Genomic DNA, 17,543 nt, shown 5'->3' on the forward strand with positions numbered 1-17,543 from the left:
TTTGACATGATTCTTTGAGGTTTTATAAATTTGGTAAAACTATCTGGGCGCACTTAGTAATAACCAAACTTTGAGCTGATTTGTGTAAGCGACATTGATGACTTATGCAAGTCACATGATTTGTGGGAAACACTGAATCAAATGCCATAATAGGCACTATGGGCGGGGGCAGGGGGCACGTGGTGAACCTTACACAAAACACACCTGAGTTTGAGCGCTTCCTCTGCCTTCACGTAAACCGTCGTGAAGGTGTTTGAGAGGCAGATTATTTGTAAAACCTGCGGAGGAGTCGGGGCCAACCTTGAAGGCACCGTTGGATCATTAACACCTGGAACGGTCTGGTCCACAAGTGTCTTTTTTGTTCTTTGTTTAAGTGAAAATAGTTGGATTTTATTAATCGATCCGCAAGCCCTTTGTCTTGGAAGGCTGTGGGTTCATAAAAGTGGCGCACGCTTGGGGAAACATGGGCGGCCGCTGACACTTGGTGCCGTGTCTTACAGACCCCTGCACATTGCAGCGCGCCATGGCTTGAAGATGGTCGTCGAGGAGCTGCTAGCCAAAGGGGCGTGCGTTCTTGCTGTCGATGAAAATGGTAAGTGGAAAAAGTCACCCCAAATTCCTCCCCTGTACTGGCGGACGCCCACGTAAAATGAGAAAGCTAGGCGCCAGTTATAAAGGCAGTGCGAAGCCGCTCCCCTTTGGAAGCGCCACGTGTGTAAGGAATCAAACGAGGCGAATCTGTCCTGTCTGTCTTTTTGTAAAACGCGTAGTCCACCTACCTGTAGCCCACCAGTGCTGTCCACTTTGCATGCAGTGTCTGTCGGTCTCTAACTCTTCGGCGTGGTAGTCTAAACTGTTTAAGACACACCCACAAAATGTTGGCATTCAAAATTCTAACTCACACACTGAAGAGTTAGGGAGCACCCGTGTCATTAGTGATGTTTTAGGGCACAAATAAAAACTCTGCTCATTGAGTTTGTTTCCGTTCATTCTGAGATCAAACCTATTACTATGATTATTTTAGTGGCTCCATCCAGAACACATGTTCCCAGCGTGGAAATTTGGGGAACAAGAGGAAAATTTCCGAATGAATATCCAGGCTTGAATGCTTCTCCTCATCTGCATAATGCCCCCCTCCTAATTGAATGAACTTTTAGCAGAAGCTTTCCATTCTGCTTCCTAAGAAGTTATGAGAGCTAATGAGCGGTGGAATTGCATTACACCACCAGTTCAAGCGCAATGCCTATTAACCCTTGGGGAGCAAAAGAGGAACTTCTGGATATTTATGAGTTAAGTAAATTTTTTCAATGTGGCATTGATTGTGGCGATTCATGAGTCATTATAATAAAATGTATTAACATAACTCAATTAACTGCTTATTACAGGTATTGGAATTAGCAGCTCGTCCCTATTTCTGAGAAGTAAGCAGCCGTACTGACATCATTAGCGAACCCTGGCTAGTTTTTGGTTTTGTAGCCCATTTGTCCCAAGCATGTGCCCTGCTCTGTCCCCAACCAGACTCGCTTAGGAAGAGCAGAGCCCTCTCGATTATTCCGTCCCCTTGGTTTCCCCACCCCCTCTTCCCCCACGCTCTTTATCACCACGTATACTTCAGGGTTGGCATGCAGGGACCCACAGTTTTCTCTGAAATCACCAAAAAAGGACCAGAGTCCACTGATTTTTCCCTTCCCAGCTACACCTTTGCTGCAGCTGAGGCCTGGCCAGCGGAGAGCGTCCTTAGTAGGGAGAGCCAGGGGTGCTGTGACAGGGTCTGAAGGCCTGGGAATATTCAGGCCTACTCTGGATAGACCTCAGTCCTCAGGTCTGTCCTGTGGAATGCAGTGGGAAGACACTTGCTCCCTCCTGTTTGTTCTCAGTCCAGAAAAAAAAAAAGAATAATCTGTTAACAGCGTGAGAAAACAACAGCAACAAAAACAGTCTTGTCAGCGCTGACACCAAAGCACTGCGTCTTCTTAAGCCGCTTCCTCAGAGTGATTTCCCGAGTGGCTCGTTGTCACGGGGGAGCTTGGCAGCGAGGAGTCCCCAAGGTTAGATAGGCCCATGATTAAATGACCCCACTCCTCAGAGCACCGGACCTTCTGTGGAGCCAGTTTCCTCCTGGGAAACGACCGCCCGGGCTCTCTGTCAAGGGTGACAGCCCACACCGTGGCACGCCTACCCGCTCGCTTCTCCATATCTGTTACAGTGAGCATTTCACGGCTCTTGGTGAGGTGGCTCGAGCTAAAAGTATTTCTGTTAATGTTTTCCTAAAAGATAGTAAATTTCCAACCACAGGTCCCCAGTGCCTCCTCCCTCTGCCTGGTCTACTCAAGCCATCCGGTTCTTCGGCAGCCAGTTAACCACTGCCTCTCACTTCCACCTTTCCACGGGCTCCTGGGAGAGGTCCTTTATGGTACTTCATGGAGAGATAGATGGCCGCTCTCCGCCTCGTTCAACAGAGGAAAGCCAAAGCAGTATGCCCCAGGACATGCGTCGGCCCCACGGTCGGCAGCAAAATGTTACATAAGTATATTCGAAGTTGCACCAGGGCACCAGCCATTTGGCCAGACATCTAAGTCCAAATATCGTTTCTGATCTGACATGTGATTGCCTACACTTGAAAATTCATTGTTCTCAGAATGAGAGCCCTTCCTGCGGGCCACGGCCAAGGCTCATGGTGTGTGCGCTCACGAGTGGGAGCATTCGTCCTAGTTGTCCTGTAGCTGTGTGTGTGTATGTGTGCGTGTGTGTGTGTGATCATGTCCTGCCCCTCGTGTTCCTGTCCCTTAGGTAAGGCTGGAACCCTGCCTAACTTCAGATAATATAGTACTTGCTGCAGTCACACCGCCCTCAAACGCCTCCTTCCCTGTCCAGCCTTATCCCCAGCATGCCTTGTCCAAAGTAACCCCTCCTCCTGCCTGGCATGATGTTAACTCGCCATACATCTCTGCTTGTGGGGTCAGACGAGATGTATTGTGGAATGCTCACACCGCCTCTGGATGCCCGGTACTAACCACTGCCTTGTCTGCGTTTACGCCCAGGTCAGACCCCGGCCCTGGCTTGTGCTCCTAACAAAGACGTGGCTGACTGCCTGGCCCTCATTTTGGCTACCATGATGCCTTTTTCTCCTTCCAGTACAATGACGGCCGTCAACTTCATTTGTTTTAAAAAAGACCATTTGAGCAGGACACCCCTCTCCAATCTGGGTAGCATGGTCAGTCTGTGCAGTAACAACATAGGCCCGGAGGATGGGTTCAACGAAAATGATTCCGATTCGGAGACATTTTGACTTTGGACTGTAAAACTTTTCCTTGAGCCACCGTGTTGGAGGAAGGGACCGAAGCGTGAATGTCAAGATTCTGTAGTGGTCAAGTTTTACGGGGGCCGAGCTTCCTTCGAGAGGCCTGTAAAGAAGGAATTAATTCAACCAAAGGGAGGCAGCTGTGCTGTGGAGGGAAGTATTCACAAAGTGGGGCCCTGATTTTGCTTCTTTTTCCCCGCCCCCAAGTTTTCCTACGCTCTAAGGTACTTCTGTGTAAGTCTACCTCTCATTTTGAATAAGGGATGAAAAATGATTTAGTTCTTTTTCCTTTGGGGAGGATGCCAAGGGAGGTTGTTGTTCTCGATACAGGATTCTTGGTCTTATTTTTCCTGCGCTCACTCAGCAGTGGATTCTCAAAAGTCTGTCAATGTGACGTGCATGGCCCCTGGGAGGGGAAGGAAGGGTTGGCTAGGAAATGCACAAATCTCTCCTCACTCAGCTGTTTGCTTCATCACTAGATGCCAAAGGGAAAGGTATTCATCTCCAGAAATAATACCTGTAATCATCTGTTTTTTAAGGGAGCCCAATTATTTATATCCTCTCTGTAATAGGCACTTAAATATCCAGAACTTCTTTCCGAGGATGAATTTTAAAGATTGAAATGGCTTTTTTAAAAATTAAAACACACACACACACACACACACACGTAGGGCACCCAGTGCTCCCTGTAGCAAGCTTGTGACTCATTTGGCCCCCATGAATTGAATCCAAGTCTCTCCATTTACTAACATTTTAGGTGAACATGGCATTGTCCCAAAACTTTTGAGACAGTATGCAAAGTTAAAATGGAACTACCTTTATAAGTTCATCCTTACATAAAAATACTAACGTTATGAAAACATCAGGACCACTGCATTTTTCATCAGCTCTGTGATGAGACCATTTCACATAGGATGAAGCCAGAGCAGGGAGTTGAATGTGATTCCCAGTCAAGGTCATGACAGCGCGGCTGCCAAAAGGGGCCCAGGAAAGCAGAAGCGGGAACCAGCCCTGGGTGCCGTGGGACGGACAGCCAGCTGCCACGTGTTTGGTGATGAGGTCAGCATAGTGAATCCTGTGTCCGCCCCTCTGCCCAAGCTTCTAGGTCCAATGGGCCCTGGTCTGCGCGTGGAGCTGCGGCACACAAAGAAGAATGAGACTCTTTAAAGGGATGCACGTCCACGCGCACACATACGTGTGTGCATGTATATACCTGTTTCATCAACCAGCTCGACCTGAGGACCAACATGCTGCAGTGGAAAACGGACGATTTAAAGTTGCTGTTTGTTTTTTGTTTTGTTTTCCCTTCAAAGTGGAAGTGAGAAATGAAGTAGCTTTGCTCTGGAGTTAAAACTGTCGTCGCTTTTGTGTAGCAGGCTTCGTCGTGTCTTCTGTTTCTCACAATGCAGCGTTCGCGTTGAAGGTCGGACATCTGTAACGGATGAAGGGTTGACCGCGGTTTATTCTTATTATCGTGGGTCTTTTGCCAAATGAGGGAACTGTTCATATGCTCGTGATATTAATGTGTGCATATTTACTTGAAATGAAGCAAACAGAACACCGAGGGAAAAACCATCCATTGTTTGTTCTGTTTTAATGGCCACGTGTCGTATTTGGAATAACACGACAACAGTAACAAAAGCAGAAAAAACACACAGCCCGTGGCTAGCCAGGAGTCCTGGGACCAAGCCCAGGCATGGCCGCCGCTAGACTTGCCAGACGATCCCTTGGAAAAGGAATTCAAGATCAAGATGCTCACAACCCACTCTGCATCTAGCTGAAAGGTGACAAGACCTCTCGGTGTATATGTTCTTCGCTACTATGAAAGCTGGACTGTCGAAGCACATCGGTCCTGACGTGGCCCAGAAGAAAGACAGAAATAATCCCGAGTACCAGAGCGGAGCATCTCAGCTCGCCAGCAGGCCCATAGGAAACCGTGGCAAGTGTGTTGGTCCATGGACTGAGGAGACCGGAGCATGACCTGCTGGAGGGTGGGTTTCCACTCCACGAAGAGACAGGAAAGAGGGGCGGGGAGAGGGCAGTGTGTGCTGATATTTTGTAACCAGTTCCAGCTCACCCTGGAAGTTTCAATTTTATAGTACATGTGAGATACTTTCCAGCAACAGTGTCCTAGCACATCTGGATCACATACAGATGCTGTTATTATATTTTCATCTAACTGTACAGGACTTTACTCTGAATTTAATGAAACCCTCGGCTGCACTCTTCACAGATGAAAGACTTTGTTCAAAGGACTTACCGAATTGGTATCGATGTCACTGAATTTTCTTTGAAAGTGGCCCACCTTGTGTTTTGAACCCACAGTGGTGGGTGCCCCTCCCCTCGCCTCTGCCTCACTGTTTGCTTTTGGTGGACAAATCGCTAGCAAGCAATAATGTCTTTCCCGTTTACCAACACACTGCAAAGGTTGAAGAAACATGATCTCATGCGGTGACGGGGACTCTTGCTCGGGTGGCATTTTCAGACAGGCGATGAAATGCCTGCTTTCGTGGCGAAACTGCGGTCACGTGTCTTTCCCTGCAGAGTAGCAGAGGGCACAAGGGCCGTGGCGGCAAGGAACGCAGGGACTGATCATGCGACATTGTCTCCGCGGAGAGGCAGCCTGACTGCCCCCGCTCCGTCACTGATCGGAGGAGGACAAAGGAACAAAATGCACGCCTAGAGCCAATGAACGGTTCACTGAAGTGCTCTGTCTCTTTCCCCCAATACCAGGTGGTTTGTTGTTCGCTTGGTTTTTCCTGCCTGGAAAAAAAAAAGAAATAAAAACGATCATTTTTGTGTTTTTCAAAGCTGACTCTTAGGGATAAAATTATGTTTGCAATATAGTTTTCTGAGGGAAGGCAAACCAGAAAACGTCATTTTAAATTGAGGTTTCGTTGTCCAACGCTGTTACTCTGAGGTGTTGTTCTGAGCCTGTATTTTAACCCCGACACAGGGATCACGGTTCGTTGCGCTTACCTAGTCGCCAGGATCTTTGGTAAATGTATCGTTATCTCCACATTGCCTAAAATCTGCTATGATTCCACAGGATCTCGCTCAGGGGATTTCTTTCTATTTATCACAACTGAAAGGGCACCGCAGTATGTTTGGTACTCGGAGCAGTAAGCGCTGGCTTGGTTTATCATCATATTCAATTAGAACAAGAACGTCATAAGGGTTTGCTGTCCTCGCGATTCTTTGTACTGGTGAGCAACTCCGTTTGCTTATCTGTCGAACTGGTTGAAGAAGTCGTCCCATTTTTTCTGGTCTTGTAATATGAAGTTAGAGTGCCTTTTAATATATGTATATTCTGCAAATGAATGTTCTGTAATTTTTTTCATTTGAATGTTGCGAGAGCAAAATAATACTCGTGGGTTTCAGTTCAAACTTTCTTTGAATGTACAAAGGGTCTTTTTCCCCTTCCCCTGCTTTGAAATGAGAATGAGTATGCTCCAGTTTTCTATAGGAAGTATGTTTGCTTTTGCAGTGTTCCGATGCGTTATTCTTACGGAACTAGAAACCAGAGGTCAGTGTCATAGGGGAAAAGCGTTTTAAGATAGTGACAATCCGAGTGTGGGTGTGTGTCGACAGTGGAATTCTATGTATTTCTTAGGCAGTGATCTAAAACTTCAATGCAAATATCTTTTGTTTGGTAGTTTTGTCTACACCTGTTATGCTTCCGCATGTGCAATATATCTTTGCAAAGCACGGGGATACAGATCTGGTGCCAGTGTTCTTTTTTTGCGTAACATTTGTAACCGCGTCAGATATCGTTTGAAAATTTCAGCGGGATTTTGTCTGTAACGCTTTCTTATGTGGACTGAAGTTGAATGATGTAGGTCAGTGTCATGACTGTAAACATGAGGCACGTGACTTTCAGTTACGTGAACGGCTTTGAACCCATTGGACCTTCTCAAGCACAGTTTATAATACTTTTGCAACTACTGAATGCTGAGTTAACACGATGAAGTACTCACCTGTAATATCCCATGGAAATGCATTCAGATGGTTATTTTTACAAATAAAAACGGTACAGATATTGTTGCAATCCGTGTTTTGTGTTTATTTTTCCACGTGATGCTAAATTAAATCTGGGCTTCCCCGAGAGCCAAATTAACTTGAAATGTTGAAACTATATAAGCAAGATAGACATATATCTTCAGATTTACTATTCCTGTTTGTATCTTAATTAGAGAGCAGGGGGATAGTGAAACATGACAGCAGTGGGTTTGGGATAGTACCACTCCCTAGCTTTTCCATAAAGGATTTGAGTAATAAAACTATATGTGGAAAAATTAGGACAAGGGGGGAAATAAGACACAAATATGTGTGTCGTAAGACTCAATACAATTCAGTATCACTGAACTTGAGAGTGCGCTGAGCTTCCAAGCAGTCAAGGAAAGAAAACAAAAGGGATCAGGGATGTAGTTCACATCCACCAGGAAGGACGTCACCAGGGCCCTCAAAAGTGTGAGTCGCCATGCCCACCGTGGCCACCACTCCCTTCAGCGGCTCCATAGCAGCACAGGAACCCCCTCGTGGCACATGCCTTAAACGTTTCCACCACCTTTCCGGCATCTGTTTCCACCTCCAAAAGTTATCCCCTTGGGTTGTTACCTGAGGCACCAGTTCTTAGAAGCACTAAGGAATCAATTTAGGAATGATGGAATTTCCAAGGGAAAGAGATTTGGCGTGGGGGTCTCTCAAGTCCTGTAATTTATTGAAGGTTGGCAGTTCTCACATGCTGCCATGTTTTTTGGTGAAGAAACCAAGTCCCAGAGGATTTCTGTCAGTTGCCCAAATTTGCATAGCTCATGGCCTGAATATACAACCTGTGCTTCTATGAACTCTCTCTTTTCTAGGCGATACTGCCGTGTGCTTTTGTTTCTTTCTTTCTCTCCAGAAAGGTCCAGGGAGGTTTTTCGCTTTGCCCTGTCCTCTCATCTTATTGTACTACTCTGAACGCCTTTTATAACTTTGAAATCGAAAAGTGTGGGTGATAGATACTCCATCTACATGCTTTCAGTCATTTGGTGCATATTGGATATATTAGTTATCTATTGCACCACTTATTATTTCAAAAGGTGGTGGCTCTTTATTGGAGCTTAAATTCCAAGCCCTAGATTTGCTGGGCACTGAGGCTAGCACGGAGTTTCTAACCACAAGGTCTGTAGTTTGAATCCACCATCCACTCCCCTGGATGAAGATGAGGCTTTCTACTTCTGAAAGGATTTAAAGTCTTAGGAACCCTAAGGGGCAGTTCGATTCTGTCCTATATGGTTGCCATGAGTCTGCATTGACCTGATGGCAGTAAGTTTGGTGTCTGGAGATTTTCAGAAGGCTGTGGATAACAGTGAAAGGCCAAAACCCATTTGCAGAGTCTCTGCATGGTTGAAGCCCATGCTGAATTTCTTCTGACCATTAACTGTGAATATGAACAGCTTTGCCTTCAGACAGAGTATGTTAGTCTGGGTACTTTAGAGAAACAAATCCACAGAAACTCATGTACAAAAGAGAGTTTTATATAAAAGTTAAGTGCACATCAAGAAAAACCAACCCAGGGCTGCCCAAGCCCCCAAGTCCAACATTAACCCATATGTCCAACACCAATCCACAAAGTCCTCCTCCATCTCACATAACACGCACAAAGATGCAGACTGCAGAAGGAAAGCCGAATCAGCGAGCGTGTAAGCATCTCGGTGCTGACAGGGGTCTCCACACGACTGCTCCAGCACCCAGGGTGCATCAGGGTAGGTCCATGTGGCTTCTCCTCAGGGATGTCTTGCAGGAAGTGAGCCTTGCCAGCTGAAGCACCCTGGTCCGACCATCAGAAAGCAAGAGACCCGAGAACTAGAAAGGGGAGGCTCACCGAGCCATTTATCTCTCTGCCCTTCAATTAACCCCACATGTGTTTACCGGCCAGGTTGGCACAATAAACTTTAACTCACAGAGTATATTAGAAAGTGGACTACTATTGCTCCCAAACCAGGGAGGGAAGGTCAGTCTCCTTAGGAGGCTGCTTGGGCACATCCTTGATGGAGATGGGGATTCTGTGGTGGCAGAGACATAAGAAGTACTCTAAGTGCCTTGGCGGGAGGCTCCTGGACCAATCTGGTAAGCATCTCTGTCTAGCATCATGTGTGTGTCCCCATCCTGTGCTCTCCCTGCTTCTGTAGTCCCACCTGTAACTGGAATGGACTCATCAGCCACCAGTCATGTTTCTGTGACAATTTCCTCTCTCCTCCCAGTTAAGCCATTGGTTCTTCATAAAACTTTGGATGCCATTGTGACCTCACATGAATGTTAGTCTCCTTCATCTGGATGAATTGTCTTTGTCTTGCTTAAGGCTTAATAAACGTTCTTGTGAAATTATATTTGAGATGAGGAGGTCTCTTTTGTACCCGAGAACAGTTTGAAATGACAAATAAAATTATCTCACAATTTCTTGGGTCAGGATCCAGGAATGCGTCTTCTCAAGGTCTCATTCTATAATCTGTCAGCACAGGAAAGGTTCATTTCCAAGGTCATTCACATGGTTCTAGAAGAATTTTCCCACAAGCCATTCACCTGAGGTTGTCCATTCCTGGCCAGGAGAGATGCTCTACTCTTATCGGACAGCTGAAAATACACCTTGCCTCCTCCGAGTGAGTAAACCAAGGAGAGATGGAGAAGACCCCAAGACTAGCATCAAGTCTTCTGTAACTGGATCTCAGAAAGGACATTCCATCACTTTCCACCTATTCTATGTATTAAAAGTCAGTCACTAGGCTCCGCCCCTCCTCCACAGGAGGCAATCACTGGCCGGGGGGGGGGGGGAGGAGGGTGGTGGTGATGCACACTAGGAGTCAAGGATCCTGGGGAGCTCTTTCAAACGCTGCTTCCTACACAGAGTCTAACACAGCGTCCTCTGAGAGTGTAACATCTTCAGTTGCCTTCTGCCCAGCAGTGGCTGGGGAAAATATTTCCTTCCCAAATTCACCCTTTCCAGAACACCTGGACGTCCCGACTCCCCTCCGTGCTGTCCTAAGCAAGCCGAAGGGGTGCCGGCCAGCCTGCTCTGCAGTGACGACGTGGCTGAACACTGATGGGGCGCACTTTGTCAAAGGACCCCTCTCTCTCATTCTGTGCGGTAGCTTTAGATCCTTGTACATCATCTCTCACGTAACACACATAATGTGTTCCAGAATTAGCTTGCAAGGCACACAGGCATCTAGCTAAAAGGCAATTAACATAACATGGAAACACGATGGGCAAAGGTGCTGTATGAATGAATGGGCTCTTAAGCAAATTTCATCCTGAAGGTGCATTTCCTCTGAAACACAATGCGACAGAACGATCGTGCCATTCCATGGTTCTCAAGCACAGGCGGTGCGTGGAGGTCTGCAGGGCATGTGTGACGGGAACACTGACTGTGGGCTGACCTGAGGGCAATGTCCTGCCAGGGTCCCGTGCCAGGACTCCCCACCCCATTCTTCTCCCACCTGCTATCCTCATGCTTCGGAATCATTTCTTCACAAATCACATGAAGTCGTAGTTTCCTCTTTCATACACATGCTCTAATCGATATATGTATGTATGTATGTATAATGCCCTCACAAAGGAGCCCTGGTGGCACAGAGGCTAAGCACCCGCCAGCTAACTGAAAGGCTGGCAGTTTGAACCCACCCAGGTGCTCCAAGGGAAAGAGGCCTGATGTGGCAATCTCTGTAAAGATTACAGCCAAGAAAATGTTCTGGGGCAATTCTGCCCTGTTACATGGGCTGGTTTGGTGTTAATGCAAAGATCCCTAATGACAACCCCCCCCCCCCCCCAGCAGCTCTTCATAAATAAAACCTAGAGGCTTGAGAAATAGGCTCATGGAAAGGAATGCCGAGCACACTCACCTGCCTTGGTCTCTCTCCCGGAGTGATGGCATGCAGGTGAGTGGAGAAGAGGAAAGTTCTGACATGCAGGTGAGTGGAGAAGAGGGAAGTGCTTCTTCATAGACTTAAGGCAAATATTACATTCTTGTTTTTTGAGTAAACCTACACAAGCATGCACACAGACAGCGCATACCTTGTCTTACAAACCACATGGTTGTATCTACTTCACAGGTAGAGAAACTCCTACTGCCAAAGATGGGGTACCTGGTCCGTGGTCGCATGGCGAGTTCTGGTCACCTCAATTCTCTCCTGTGGGATTATAAAGAGACTTTTCCCCCAGCCTTGTCTCCCCCAAAGATATGCCAAGCATTAGAGGCTATTTGCCAGCACGTGGTAGGAGTTCAGATGCATTTCTGCCTTCAGACTGCCTAGTCCCACCACAGGTGGAGCCCCCTCCCTGCTGTAAGAACAATAGATTACTTCCATCAGTCTGGCCCACAGTAGGTGGGGTTCACACCCTACTGATATGGTTTCCATGGAGAGTCAGAGAACAGGTGTAACCTGCTCTGTAACAATCAAAGTTAGGCTGCCATCCTGAATCTAGGATCCGCCCATCTTGTTACATGTGTACCCCTAATCCCTCCTCTTCCTATTGCGCTATACCCCTAGCTCATCCCCCTCCCATTAATCTAGTAACTATAGTACAACCCCTTCCTGTGACGTATGTCTTTACCTATAATTAGGAGGCTTGTACGCCCCCCCCAAAGATATATAATTCTGGGTTAGCAATAAAGAGCTCTCTCCCCTCATTCTCCCTACCCCCACCTGCCCTGGTTGCCCGTCCCTCTCTCTCCCACCTTGTCCGGCTCTCCTGCCCTTGGCCCACGCTGTGTGCAGACCTGGCTGTAAGATCATGGCCATCCAGGAGGTGAGCATGCTACTATGAAATGTGTCTGACTCCATTATTTTAATCTCTTCTATCTATTATATTCTATGAGTTTATTATAATCTATATATATATATATATTTTAGCCGTACAATTGCACCTATCGAACTCGCGATTAATTGTGTGGGGCTGGCCTCTCCCCCACACTCTCCCACAGTTCCCTAAGCGCAGATGGACACAACTTCTAGGATACCATTTTCTACCTTGAAGTGATGATTGAATGAAGTATATATAAATTCAGGAAGAATCATCATTTTCAAAAGCAAGAATACAAAAAAATATTACTTAGAATACAAAAAGCCTAACTTTATTTATACTGAATTGATATATTACCTAGCAAGTGGAGAACTTTTCAAAGTTCTTAAATAACTTATCTTTCTTTGAGTTGGTTTTCCTAAGATATATACAATTTCCTCTCCGATTGTACTGAGACATTTCTAGCCATTTGGAGATCAGAGAAGAGAACCTTTCATCAAGAGGGACACTCACCAGGTGAGACCAGGGGAGGGAGGGAGGGCGGAAGCCGCAGGTGCTTTCAGTGGACGTGGTTCTATCAAGATCCTGCATGTTGAAGCGGGTCGGGTTGGGGTTACGGAGAGGGGAAAGGTGCCACTGACCGGCTGAAGGTCTCAGGGCGGGGGGGGGGGGGTTGCTGAGTGCTGGCACAGGAGTGAGTGAGCTGAATGTGGGGTGTGTGCAGGAAAGATGTCCTGGTGGCAAAGCCAAGGAGACGACTGTAGGCGTGGGTGGTTGCGGCTGACGGAAGGAAAAGCATTAGAGGTGACCAATTCAAAACCGAGAAGCCAACTGATGATCACCGCTGATCAACTGATGATCACTGCTCTTTACCGGAGGGTTTGAGCAAAAGTGATGTGAACGTTGGCCACATCAGAACCCCAGTCTTCAGGTGTTTTCCTTTAAGGAGACACATTCTCAGACTGACGTGTGGCTCCAGGATTAAGGTAAAGCTTTTAAAGAATGGCGAAGTGCATTTCTATTAAAAAAATTTATTTTAAAAAACCCAGCAGACCTTGAGCGTGACACAGAGGCAGGCTGTATGACTGGATGGTTTACCTGGAATGTGCTTCCAACGCTCTCCAGGAAACATGGCAGATGGTGAAGGGCTGCAGGGACCGGGGAGTGTGTGAATCAGACAAGCGTGTCTGTTATAACAGTGAGACGTTGCATGCATCCCAGTGAGCCTTCCAAAGGGGACAGAGGACCAGCACCATGCCCTTTAGAACAGGAACTTATCTAGAAGCTCTCAACTTCAACTAAAACAGTTACCTTGTGCGCATAATCCCTATAAAAACTTATTTTTTTAAAAGCAAATAAATGTGTTATCAAAAGTGATTTTTCCATTTCTAACTGGTTCCATATTTTTATCTTGGGTTCCTCTTCACACTTGTAAGATCTATCATGTGCTGTTTTATTATCATGCACAATCCGTTAAAAAATGTTGCTGGAGGACAGTTACCTGCTAACTGGTCGATTTTCTGCTCAATTTCATTCATAAGGATCTATCCATCAGCATACGCATTTTGGTTAGGCTACTGGGCCGATTTTATTTTGGTCACGTAAGCTCCATTGCTAATCAGGCGCCCAGTTGATGCCACCTGGGATCTTGTTTTGTGATGTCACAGCTAACACGAGAAATTAGATTGAGAAAAACCAATTAACTTTCCATAATATGTTTCAGATACTGAAAAAGAAAAGCCCAGCCGGGTGCCAATCACCTAGGAATGAAAACCTGTTAATGACCTCCCCTCATTACCCTTGCCCAGAGCCTGCTGAACCGAGAGAGGCCCGGATCGTACTGAGGAGGGGGCATTCTGGTTAAGTTGTTGTCTGTGGCCGGAACTTGCAGCCCAAATCAAAATCACTCAGGAAACTAAGCGACGGTTTGCTCAATTGCAGTGAATTGAAAAAAAAGAGAACCAGTCACTGCTCAGTGAGTGCTTAGTGTGTGCCTGGCACTGCTCTGAGTCCTTGAACTCAACGGTGTCAACTCATTCTAACAGCTCTGGCCTAAGGTGGGAACTGTGATCCTGCCCGAGAACACCCCGCTAACACATGGCAGCGCTGGGGTGCAAACCTAGGCTATTGCTACAGCACTCATTGTCTTAATAACCGGGCTCACGTGTATTTGAGGAGCACAGCTTGGTGCCATTTTGTTGTTTACCACCTTTTGTTTTTATTGAAAACATGTTCTTTCGCATCAATAAATACTAGTTTGCACAAAGGGGTGGTAAACTATGACCCAAAGGCCACATTCAACCACCGCTTGGGTTTTTCTAGCAGCCTTCTTGAGAGATCAAGCACACAAGTGTATAGTTGAGTGGTTTTTAGTCTATTCACAGAGGTGCCACCATCTCCACATTCCATTTTGGAAGGTTTTCATCCCACAAAGGGAAATTCTGTTATCCGTAGCTGTCATCCTTCCATAACCCCCCATGGACCACTAGTCTACTTTCTGTATCTCTCTCTCTCTCTCTCTCTCTCTCTCTAGATTTACTTATTCTGGCATTTTCTATAAATGAAGTGATAAACACAGGACATTGGTGACGGACACATTTTATTTAAGCATCATGTGTTTCAGAAATCATCTATGTTGTAGTCCATGCCAGCGCTTAGTGCGTGTTGGTTAGAAACAAAGCTCAGCTCTCAAAGCCCTCAGAAGAAACCAGCGTTACCAATACACTGATTTGGACTTCTTGCTTCCAGAACTGTGAGACAATCAATCTGTCGCTGAAGCCGCCATGTTGTGGTGTTTTGTCTCTGCATGCCTACGGGAAGTGAGACCGCCATCTGAGGGGAGTCAGTCTTCATTCCTATGAGAATGGATGGCTTCCCATTCATTAGGTCCCCTTTAGTTTTACCCTGTCTTGCCATTTTCAATAGACAAGCCTTGCATGTCTTTTGTTATATTCCTTCTTAGGTGTTTGTTGCATGTCTTTTGTTATATTCCTTCTTAGGTGTTTTGTTTCTGTTGACATTTTTATAAAATGGAAATTATTTTCTTTATTTTCAGATACGTCATTGCAAATATATAGAAATACATTTAATTCTTAAAACATGATCTTCTGTCCCTCTCCTTAATAAACTTAATAGCTCCAACAGTTTTAGGGGATCCTTTAGGCTTTTCCATAACTAGATCATGTTCTTTCCTGGCTGTCTCTCATTTCATTTTCTTAACCGATTGCACCATTTGAAATCCTTAGTACAATGTTGCGTGGAAGGGGTAAAAGGCAGGTATCCCTGTTTGGGTCATGTCAGAGCATTCAACCTTTTACCAATAACAACTAGATTAGCTGTGGGTTTTTTCATAAATGCCCTTTATCGGGTCAAGGAAATTTCCCTTCTATTCCTAGGTTGTTTGTATTTTTCTTGTAATGTGTTTATTATGAGAGAGTATTGAATTTTGCTACATTTTTTCCCATGAGGATGACTGATGATCTGGCCTTTACTCAATAATATGGTGAGTTATGTTGATTGATTTTTTTAATCCACCTTGCATTCCTGGAATAAATTCCACTTTGTCATGTTGTATAATCATTTTGATGTATTCCTGGATTCCTAGTCTATTTGAGTAGGAGGAAAATCAGTCATTCCACCTAGTCCTGGGTTCATACCACTCAGGAGAACCAGCTCCAAGCTCCACAGCTCTGAAGAAAACCTGGAGATGCTCCAGGAAGCCACAGATATGTTATTACTTGAAGACTGCATCCTTTTAGGAATGGTAAAAGGAACTGAACACAAACAGCTTAAAGGCCTCGTGAACTATAAATGTAGGTATTGAGTCATATGCTTTCAGCTCCTTTCCCTTTTTTTTCTTAAGACTAGCTAGTCAACACAGGCACGGTGCATCAGGTGTCCACATGTGCAGGGGAATTAACATGGCTGACAGCTGGCTGCATCACTCGTCCTCCTTCCACTCTGCAGGGCTGGGGAATGTCTGAATAAGCCTCTGGCTGAATAAGGCTGAGAAATCACCAAGCCGAGTTAACATCCTATGCCTCACCGCAGAGAAACTATTCCAACCATTGCATTCCCCCCAAACCAAACTCACAGCCATCGAGTCAATTCTGACTCATAGCAACCTTCTAGAGTAGGATTGAAATATTTCTGTGGGTTTCCAAGAGATAACTCTTTGGGAGTTAAAAGCCTCGTCTTCTGTGGAGCAGCTAGCTGGTGATTTCAAACTGCTGACCTTGCAGTTAGCAACCTAATAGGTAACCCACTACACCACCAGGGCTGCACTCAGCCATCACATTAGGAGTGAGTTGATTAAATGTTTCACCAGTATGGTCTTCAAATGATTATAAATATCTAACTGGCCCTTGGCAGGAAAAAAGGCTCTCCGCCCCTACCTATAAGAATTTCATCCAGATAGAAGATATTAAGGAAGGTGCCCTGGATCCTTTAAGCAAGAAAATAAAGGGGCTTTAACTAAAACATGACAGATTTATGATCATGAAAAGTTACTGAAAATGTGCAGAAAAAATGTAGAGATAGCTAGTGTCAGATTGATTGCAAAATCTCCTATGCTGGGGAGTTACTGAATTAAGATACCTCACTCCAACAGGGAGATGTTAGACGGGAAACATGCGCATAGCTTAGTATGCGCTCAAGCACCACGTACACCCCCCCCCCCCCAGCCTTTGGTCGCATAGCATTGTTGGGAAGCCACTCCTTTCTCCCCAGAACAATCTCAACTCATCCTTTGTCCCCAAGCGGAAAAGCAGAGACGTTCTTCATCTCATGGGTTATCAAGGTATGTCCTCGGTGCCTCCAAAATGTATTTTGAACCAATTACTTCCTTTCTGTATCTACAACACCTGTGCTGTTGGATAAGCGTCGGACTGCTAACCACAAGGGTGGCAGTTCAAATCCAACAACCACTCCACAGGAGAAAGTTGAGTCTATCTGCTCATGTTCCAATTTACAGCCTCAGAAACCCTATGGAAAGTCACTATAAGTTAGAATCAACTCGAAGGCAGTGGGGGTGGTATCGCACGATACCTACATGTCTGCAATGGTATCATATTGCTCTGTTTGCCTACTGTCTCACTCCGTAATCCTTTTACCAAATTGCAGCCCCAAACGTTATCTTTTAAGGTGCAAGCCCTTCAGTCTGAAAACAAGTATCTGCCCAGTTCATTTGCATTTCCCATTGCATGCACCCCTCAGTCACTGTAAACTACAGACATTGAGAAAAGACTCGAGTCCTTTTTCATAAATGCTTGATGTGTGGTAATCAACATATCTAGAATGTCACCTCCCGCCCCTTTATAGTGACCATACTGAACTTTTAAACCCAGATCAAAATGTCACCCACTTCCAGTGCTTCCTAAGTGTTTACCTAACAACATGAGGTTGGCATTGTTTCTTCCTTTATGCTCCTACACTACATATGCCACTAGCATGTAGATTG

At 45.7% G+C, this 17,543-nt stretch overlaps 1 protein-coding gene across 3 annotated transcripts in view; it reads left to right on the forward strand.

Annotated features, from left to right (window-relative positions):
• ANKRD44 (ankyrin repeat domain 44) overlaps positions 1–6,168 on the forward strand; it is a 352,825-nt gene extending 346,657 nt beyond the window's left edge. Inside the window, exons 27-28 of one of the 3 annotated variants that reach the window (XM_075529200.1) lie at positions 501–592; positions 3,042–6,168. In XM_075529200.1, the coding sequence (XP_075385315.1) occupies positions 501–592; positions 3,042–3,289 (340 nt within the window). In that variant the 3' untranslated portion in view covers positions 3,290–6,168. Of the gene's footprint in view, positions 1–500; positions 593–1,024; positions 1,756–3,041 lie in introns of those variants that run through there. The other 2 variants (XM_075529203.1, XM_075529202.1) reach the window with 2 other exon arrangements.
• Positions 6,169–17,543: the final 11,375 nt, after the last annotated feature.

Source organism: Tenrec ecaudatus, chromosome 13 (genome assembly GCF_050624435.1).
Source record: "Tenrec ecaudatus isolate mTenEca1 chromosome 13, mTenEca1.hap1, whole genome shotgun sequence".
Taxonomy (NCBI): Eukaryota; Metazoa; Chordata; class Mammalia; order Afrosoricida; family Tenrecidae; genus Tenrec; species Tenrec ecaudatus.